Source organism: Mustela lutreola, chromosome 8, assembly GCF_030435805.1.
Source record: "Mustela lutreola isolate mMusLut2 chromosome 8, mMusLut2.pri, whole genome shotgun sequence".
NCBI lineage: Eukaryota > Metazoa > Chordata > Mammalia > Carnivora > Mustelidae > Mustela > Mustela lutreola.
This window is the reverse complement of record NC_081297.1, coordinates 87,233,306-87,242,981: the sequence shown is the minus strand read 5'-3', so window position 1 is coordinate 87,242,981 and position 9,676 is coordinate 87,233,306. Positions and strand designations below refer to the sequence as shown.

The 9,676-nt window shown below is 44.6% G+C and overlaps 1 protein-coding gene across 1 annotated transcript; it reads right to left on the bottom strand.

Annotated features, from left to right (window-relative positions):
* Positions 1–6,163: 6,163 nt before the first annotated feature.
* LOC131838965 (mediator of RNA polymerase II transcription subunit 24-like) lies at positions 6,164–9,251 on the bottom strand. The gene is given in 5 exon segments (XM_059185893.1): positions 6,164–6,370; positions 6,372–6,778; positions 6,781–7,446; positions 7,449–8,024; positions 8,027–9,251. Coding segments are annotated over 5 exon segments (2,949 nt in total). The 5' UTR covers positions 9,177–9,251; the 3' UTR covers positions 6,164–6,220.
* Positions 9,252–9,676: the final 425 nt, after the last annotated feature.

Genomic DNA, 9,676 nt, shown 5'->3' with positions numbered 1-9,676 from the left:
TCACAAGAGTAAATTTGGAAAGAACACAAATACATGGAGACTGAACAGCATCCTTCTAAAGAATGAATGGACCAACCAGGAAATTAAAGAAGAATTGAAAAAAATTCATGGAAACACATTATAATGAAAACACAGCAGTTCAAAGTCTGTGGGACACAGCAAAGGCAGTCCTGAGAGGAAAATAGAGTGATACAAGACTTTCTTAAGAAACAAGAAAGGTCTCAAATACACAACCTAACCCTACACCTAAAGGAGCTAGGAAAAGAAAGCCTAAACCCAGTAGGAGAAGAGAAATAATAAAGATCAGAGCAGAAATCAATGAAATAGAAACCAAAAAAAATTGAACAAATCAATGAAACTAGGAGCTGGTTCTTTGAAAGAATTAATAAGATTGATAATCCCCTGGCCAGACTTATCAAAAAGAAAAGAGAAAGGACCCAAATAAATAAATTCATGAATGAAAGAGGAGAGATCACAACCGACACCTAAGAAATACAAACAATTATAAGAACACATTATGAGCAGCTCTACACCAAGAAATTTGACAATCTGGAAGAAATGATACATTCCTAGAGACATATAAACTACCACAACTGAATCAGGAAGAAATAGAAAACCTGAACATACCCAAACCAATAAGATTGAGGCAGTTATCAAAAATCTCCTAAAAAACAAAAGCCCAGGGCCAGATGGCTTTCCAGGGGAATTCTACCAAGCATTTAAAGAAGAATTACTTCCTGTTCTCCTGAAACTGTTCCAAAAAATAGAAATGGAAGGAAAACTTCCAAACACATTTTACAAGACCAGCATCACCTTGATCCCCAAACCAGACAAGGATCAAAAAAGGGAATTATAGACCAATTCCTCGAAGAACACAGATGCGAAAATTCTCACCGAAATACTAGCCAATAGGATCCAACAGTACATTGAAAGGATTATTCACCATGACCAAGTGGGATTTATTCCAGGGCTGCAAGGTTGGTTCAACACCCGTAAATCAATCAATGTGAAACAACACATTAATAAAAGAAAGAACAATAAAAGAAAGAAAAGAATAAAAGAAAGAACGATATGATACTCTCAGTAGATGCTGAAGAAGCATTTGATGATGTACAACATCCCTTCCTGATTAAAACTCTCCAAAGTGTAGGGATAGAGGGCACACACCTCAATATTATCAAAGCCATCTATGAAAAACCCACTGCAAATATCATTCTAAATGGAGAAAAACTGAGAGCTCTTCCACTAAGGTCAGGAACACGGCAGGGATGCCCATTATCACCACTGCTATTCAACATAGTACTAGAAGTCCTAGCCTCAGCAACCAGACAACAAAAAGAAATTAAAGGCATCCAAATTGGCAAAGAAGAAGTCAAACTATCACTCTTTGCAGATGATATGATACTATATATGGAAAACCCAAAAGACTCCACTCGAAATCTGCTAGAACTTGTACATGAATTCAGTAAAGTGTCAGGATATAAAATCAATGTGCAGAAATCAGTTGCATTTCTTTACACCAACAACAAGACAGAAGAAAGAGAAATTAAGGAGTCAATCCCATTTACAATTGCACCCAAAACCATAAGATACCTAGGAAGAAACCTAACCAAAGAGGCAAAGAATCTATACTCAGAAAACTATACAGTATTCATGAAAGAAATTGTGGAAGGCACAAAGAACTGGAAAAATGTTCCATGCTCCTGGATTGGAAGAATAAATATTGTGAAAATGTTTGTGTTACCTAAAACAATCTACACATTTAATGCAATCCCTATTAAAATCCCATCCATTTTTTTCAAAGAAATGGAACAAATAATCCTAAAACTTATATGGAACCAGAAAAGACCTCAAATAGCCAAAGGAATATTGAAAAAGAAAGCCAACGTTGGTGGCATCACAATTCCGGACTTCAAGCTCTATTACAAAGCTGTCATCATCAAGACAGCATGGTACTGGCACAAAAACAGACACATAGATCAATGGAACAGAATAGAGAGCCCAGAAATAGACCCTCAACTCTATGGTCAACTAATCTTCGACAAAGCAGGAAAGAATGTCCAATGGAAAAAAGACAGCCTCTTTAATAAATGGTGTTGGGAAAATTGGACGGCCACATACAGAAAAATGAAATTGGAACATTTCCTTACACCACACACGAAAATAGACTCAAAATGGATGAAGGACCTCAATGTGAGAAAGGAATCCATCAAAAGCCTTGAAGATAACACAGGCAGCAACCTCTTCAACCTCAGCTGCAGCAACTTCTTCCTAGGAACATCACCAAAGGTAAGGGAAGCAAGGGCAAAAATGAACTATTGTATGGACTTCATCAAGATCAAAAGCTTTTGCACAGCAAAGGAAATAGTCAACAAAACCAAAAGACAACTGACAGAATGGGAGAAGAAATTTGCAGACAACATATCAGATAAAGGGCTAGTATCCAAAATCTATAACGAACTTATCAAACTCAACACCCAAAGAACAAATAATCCAATCAAAGAAATGGGCAGAGGACATGAACAGACATTTCTGCAAAGGAGACATCCAGATGGCCAACAGACACATGAAAAAGTGCTCCACATCACTCAGCATCAGGGAAATACAAATCAAAACCACAATGAGATACCACCTCACACCAGTCAGAATGGCTAAAATTAAAAAGTCAGGAAATGACAGATGCTGGCGAGGATGTGGAGAAAGGGGAACACTCCTACACTGTTGGGGGGAATGCAAGCTGGTGCAGCCACTCTGGAAAACAGCATGGAGGTTCCTCAAAACCTTTAAAATAGAGCTACCCTATGACCCAGCAATTGCTCTATTGGATATTTACCCTAAAGATACAAATGTAGTGATCCAAGGGGGCATGTGCACCCGAATGTTTATAACAGCAAGTCCACAATAGCCAAACTATGGAAAGAACCTTTCCAACAGATGAATGGATAAAGAAGAAGTGGTACATATGTACAATGGAATACTATGCAGCCATCAAAAGAAATGAAATCTTGCCATTTGTGATGACGTGGATGGAACTAGAGGGTATTATGCTTAGCGAAATAAGTCAATCGGAGAAAGACAACTATCATATGATCTCCCTGATATGAGGAAGTGGAGATGCAACGTGGGGGGTTTGGGGCGTAGGAAAAGAATAAATGAAACAAGATGGGATCTGGAGGGAGAAAACCATAAGAGACTCTTTGTTTTTTCTTTTTTTCTTTTTTTTTTTTTTTTCATAAGAGCCTCTTAATGTCACAAAACAAACGGAGGGTGCCCAGGGGAAGGGTGATGGGGTTATGGACATTGGGCAGTGTATGTGATATGGTGAGTGCTGTAAGTGTGTAAACCTGGCAATTCACAGACCTGTACCCCTGGGGCAAATAATTCATTATATGTTTATTTAAAAAATTTTAAAAATTGTAATCAAGTCTCAGGTTTAGGAGAATAAGTTGCATGTTAGGGCTCAAATAAGAGTTTTAGGTTTTCGTGTTCTTCCTGTCTACTTGTATATATATTACCTCATTGATGAGATTGAAAAACCTCCAAGTGAATAGAACATCTCTTTTATGTATTATTTCTTTATATCTCCAATGTCTACAGAGTGATGATGAAAATAATAGCTACTATTTACTGAATACTCTGCCCTATGCTTTGTTTCAAGCACTTTACAAGATCACATATTTAATACAAAAGTTGTAGGGGTTGAGTATTGTTATATTCACTTTACAAAAGCTGACTAAGGAGGTAAAAAATGAAACAAGATGGGTTGGGAGGAAGACAAACCATAAGAGACTCCTAATCTCTCAAAACAAATTGCGGGTTGCTGGGGGATGGAGGAGATAGGGATAGGGTGGCTGGCTTATAGACATTGGGGAGGGTATGTGCTATGGTGAGTGCTGTGAAATGTGTAACCCTGATAATTCACAGACTTGTACCCCTGGGCGCAAATAATACATTATATGTTAATTTAAAAAGAAAAGTTGTAACTAAGGCTCAGAGAGGTGCAAAATGCAATGAAGAAATTTGTGCAAACTGAGTACTGAAGCTAAAACTTGTACCAACTCTGAGCAAAGTTCATACTGCTAACCCCTCCTTAAGCTATACTCTGCACAGAGCAGCCACTCAGTGAGGGATAGATGATCATTGAAATTTGATGGCACAGAGATAATGGAAACATAATGGATAATTACAGTTAGTGAATAATGAATAAACAATTTCTATTTGTTTGTGTCCTATGGTCAGAGTCACAGTTAGTGACACAGGCAAGCTTGTACTCAGATATTCTCTCAACTTCACTCTGCCCCACCCTGATGATAGGAGCTTGGAAAGGGGAAAGGCTGGGTATATTATATTGATAAAGCACCCCGTTGAAAGATGTGTGTGTGCCAGATATATGGACATATGTCATTGAATTTGAGTGGAAATAAGCACCAAGGAATGGGGTATATTTCCTCTATAAATATGACCATGGTTGTTAGGTATGATGTGTGTGCCTCTGTGTGTGTGTTTGTGTGCCTCTGTTTGTGTGTGCATACACAAATCCTGAAGGAGTTCAACAAGCTGTAATGAACTAGCTGCCTTTTTCCTCGGCCCTGGTTTGTGTGTTTGTACCAAATCCTGATAATCAACTTTTCATCTACTTTCAAGGGAACATCCATGAGTTTTCTTTCTGGGAAATTCATGGCTAAGATGTTGGGATGCTTTGGAGCCCCTATAAATCTGTTATAGCCAGGAGAGGTTACAGAGAAAGAGCACAGCAACCAGAGGAAATTGCCTCATGACTTTTCTTTCTAGCCTAATACACAGCCATCCTTGTAACCACCCATGTAACCCCCTCCCCTCTCCTAGAACCCCTTCATGGAAGGTACTAAAAGAAGCTATTTTATTTACATCTTTGCTTCCAAATGGGACTTTCTATTTGAGCCATCCCAGAAAGTGGAGAATTAAAAATTATATTAACTCAGGAATGTAGAGTTGAGATTGTGAGAAATAGGGGACTTGTGAAATGAACTTCATAGAAAACAAGGAGCTTTGACAGAAGAAAGGATGTAAGAGGAGCTGAATGTCTCTGTTTCCTTATTTAGAGCACCTGAAGCAAAGCTCCTGGAAACAGGACGCAGGACAACCTTCACGTGGTTTGAAGGCAGACACAGCCCAGGAACCCCTTTTTCCATCTTCTAATGCCAGCACTTGGGAGACTGTTTTATGAGGGATTTTTATGACAAACTTTGCATCTGACCTTTAATGGCATCTCTTGTCCAGTGAAGGAGGAAATACAGGTATTTACTGACATATAGTGTCTAAAGATCAAGGAAAATTGACTATGGAGATGGGAGGAGGAGGGGTGTCTCTCTTTCCTTCAGGTACGCAAATTATCCAACTTAAGTGGTGTGGTATATTCTTTGTGCTCTTCTTAGTAATGAGATTAAGAAATCCTCTCATTGTCATTAAGGAACTCAGGGGAGGGAGAGAAGAGATGAGAGACCTATAGATGGAGGCATAATGGGTACCCTGCTCCATTTGAACAGTACAGACCTTTAATAAGATCAGCTGCAAGAGAAGGGGGGAATAAATGGACCCTGGGACTCAGGTCCTGACCCTTATTGCCCTATAGAAAGCTTCTGGCTTCTGCAGTAATACCTTGAATTTCACTGGCCCTTGTATTTCACTATCCTGATGACAGAAGGTCAGTGTCAAATAATGCCCTAAGTCAAGAAATCCTTCCCTGTAACTATGTCTTTTCCTTATGTCTTTTCCATACTTCCAATCTCTGACTACTGAAATTCTACACAATCATCACAGTCCAAGTTTTTTGTTGTTGTTGTTTTTTTGTTTTCCCACAAAGATCTTTATTTACAAATGAACTGAGAGAAACTTCCCTCATGTGTTACAAAAATATAAATATACACACTCTGCACCTGCAAAGTTCCCAGAGGTACATCTACTGTCCGAAGGGGGAGGGGTGTGGGGTGCTGAGGGCCCCAGGCTAACAGCCAGGCTGTACACAGTCCTTAGTGCTGGCAGTGGGCAGAAGAAATTATGAAAGAAACTGGGAGACGTCTTAGAGGTCAGATGTCAGGATAGGGGAATAATCTGGAAATGACATAGGGCTCTTTCATCACATGGATATGAGCAATGCTGTCTCATCTTTCCTCACTGTTCCCTTGTGAGGCGCCTGGGGCTGTGGTCCCCCACACGGCCCCTGCGGCTACCCCCCAGCCTGTCAGAGCGCAGCAATGGCCTTGGCAGCCACCTGGCGGCCCAGGGACAGACTGAGGTCCGTGATGGCCAGAACCACCTTGGGGCTGGACATGGCTGACACCTTCACCAGTTCCGATACGGTGGTGAAGGGCGTGAAGTGCAGGATGCTGGACTCGGCTGCCCTGCTCCAGGCAATCCACACACTCCTCCATGAACCACTGCACAAACTGAGTGTGCGGGCCCGCGGTCCGCGAGCCCAGGATGGATGAGATGAGCAGGAAGAGGTTGGCCAGGACTCGGTTCAGCGGGTCTCTCCTGTTAACCGTGTGCAGCTGGGAGGCTGACAGGGAGCTGCTCATGAAGCGGTCAGTGGGACTCGAGAGGATGTTGGCATCTTCCTCATTGGAGCTCAGCAGTCGCATCAGTTTTGAGGGCTGCATGTCGTCCAAGGGGAAGAGACTGATATAATCTTCGATGTCTTCATGGTGTCTCTTCTTTTGGCGGGAGGACGCCTGTCCCTTATGGGAGGAATAGGAACTGAGGGCACACCAGACGGCTAGCTTGGCCAGCGCAGTGCCATGAGGCTGTGCCACTTGGAGGAATAGGTGAGCAACCCTGGCAGGATGTGGCCCAGCAGGACCAGGGTCACCTGCTGCATGTCCAGACAGAAGATAGAGTAGAGCAGCTCCACTGCCCGCAGCGTGTGCTCCTTCCACGTCTCCTTCAGCAGCTCCTTAATGAGGTTGTTGCAGAACCAGTAGACGCCTCCCATGTGCAGCAGGGTATCAAAGATGTGGATGGAGCGGCTGACCACCCACCCCTTCTCTAGCACCTTGGCGACTATGTCCGTCAGCACCTCCTTGATGGGTCGCTTGGGAGGCAGCAGGTTCCAGTAGGGCATTGTGTCCACACCCATGGACGGGAACTTGATCTGGGTGGCCGTCTGCTGCAGCACGTCGGCACACATGTGCTCCAGGATCGAGCTCATGATCACCATCCTCTCACTGTAGAACTGCAGTGTGTTCTCACTGTACAGCAGCCCTGCCAGCTGGCAGATCATCTGCAGTGACTTCTCGCGCTCATCCAAACCCAGCATCCGCACCTGGGCCACAAGCCAAGCCACAGCACACACTGCCAGACTGCACACCTTCTCCTTGATGTTATCTGTGATTTTCTGGATGGACTCGAAGGCCAGTACCCCATTCTCCCAGGCATTGAGGATTTCCAAGATGGCCGCTGAAATGCTGTGGCTTCGTGCCCCTTCATCTGCACCAACTTCATCTCCGAGGAGTTGTTGAGCAAGGCCACCAAGGACTCCACTTTGGTGGAGTCAGGCCAGAAGCAGGGGTGGTCAGGGTTCAGGATTTTGCCCTCCTCGGGCATGCAAGTCTGCATCCACGTCTCAAAGAAGGGCACCTGTGCTCCTGTGCTTGACTCGGACAGAATCACCTCTGAACCATAGGTCTGAGCCACATGGCACAACATGAGGAAGGAGATGTTGAAGAGCAAGGCGCGAACGGAGGCTGCTTTGGCGAGTTCTTCATTGCCGTGTGTTGTGAATTCATTCAAACTGATGAATTTCCGGGCGAAGGATTTAATCTTCCCAGTGGCGGCGGCAGCGGCCAGCAGCAGATCCAGACTCTTCCCGGACAGCATGTGGCCCAGGACTCCTAGCAGGCCCTCTGGGGACTTGGAGTGGTCTGCATCCATCGTCTTGAGGATATTTGTGACAGTGGGCTCTGCCCGGAGGATGAGCCCAGGATTGGGCTGGATGTTGGCATTTTCTCCTGATTTCAGCTGGGGTGCATGCTCCCGGTCTGCTGCCACTTGGCCATGAGGTTGGTCACACTGGTTTCAGACAGAAGCCCCTGCTTGCTACATTTTTGGAGTAGGAATTTTGTACAGTCACAGTTGCAGCGCTGGTCAGCTTTATCCAGCAAGGGTGTGAGCTTCAGCAGGAACTCGAAAGCACAGCTGACGTCCTCTGTAAAGTCCTTGTCCCCGTGACAGTATTTCTTTAACTTCACCAACACCTGTGGGATCTTGAGGAAGGTGAAAACTGTCCACTTGAGCTCCTCTGTACCCTCGGGAGACTCGATGAGCCCCACGAAGCAAGCCTTCCAGATTTCCAGGACGAAAAGTGGGATGGGAATATGCTGCATGCGCTTCACCATCATCAGCTGTTCCACCAGGGGCTGTGTCTCGCCTGTCAGGTTCATGGAGCCCTTGAGCAGGACCACCGCATGGACTGTGGGGTAGCCCGTCTTGTGCAGCTGCTCCGAGTGTACAGCCAGCATCGTGGGGATGCTCCTAATAAGCGTGCCACACTGCTCAGCCTGGCTCCGGAGCTGGGGGTTGCTGAGATTGGCCAGGATCTCCCCAAGCTTCAAGAGAGAATGCTCAATGGCAGTCCAGGAGGAGGCCTCGTCTAGTTTGGCGATGTGGAGCAGGACTTGATTCTTGGTGCTGCTGAGGGTCTTCTCCAGGCGCAGAAGGCACATGGCAAGCTGCTTCTCCCCCGCGGCTGGAATGCCGGCCTCCAGCCCCTCCCAGAGCCACTCCGCAGAGGCTGCAGTGCAGCGCAGCAGCCAGTGGAGGACGCTGAGAAGGGCCCGGCACAGCCTGATGCACTCCTCGGCTTTGCCATGACAGCTCAGTCGGTCACAAAACATGTCCATGATATCCAGCAAAGCTTGGACACACAAGTCCCGGGAAACGTCATCAAACTTACTGATAGCTGTGAGGACAGAGGAGTAAGACACCATCTGGGAACTAATGGCATACTTCAGGTAGGACAGGACGAGAGGATTGGGGGAAGGTCCAGTCATGGCCTGCTCCAGTAGTGCTTCTGCTAGGTTGAGAATGTCCCAGGTGGCTCCTTTGGAAAAGAATTTCTTCATGTTGATTGCCCACTGGTAGTCACTCCATCGCTCCTTCCAGGCTTGCGAAATGGCTTGCTTCAAGTTCACTACCTTCATGATTTCACTCTGAGAAGGGGCCGGTGGCGGTCAGCTCTGCGTTGGAAGAAACTGAGCGTACAAGCTAGGTCTAGATCCTAGATCCATCACAGACCAAGTTTGAATCTACTTCTTGCATACACCTTCCTAGATAACTCACATCAGAAGCAATTTATTTCCTTCAACCACCTTTACTCCTCTGTGTCAATCTACCGTAGTTATCTCTCCACACATTGTCTTCTGTTGTAGTTATCCTGTATCTTCTTTGTCCCTTACTCAACTCTAAGCTTTTGGAGTGGGGAGACTGCACCCTGTATATTTTTACATTCTCTCCACTGGGCCCAACACAGAACCTAAGAATTGTTAAATAATTGCATGCAAGGTATACAATTGCAGGGAAGGAAGCCATGTGTAGAGATGTAGAAGTAAGTGCATTATGAATGTTGATTAAGGATATTACCGTTAATATAGGTCAGGTCATGATACTTTCAGGTATAGATCATTTTATTAGGAAATTTTTA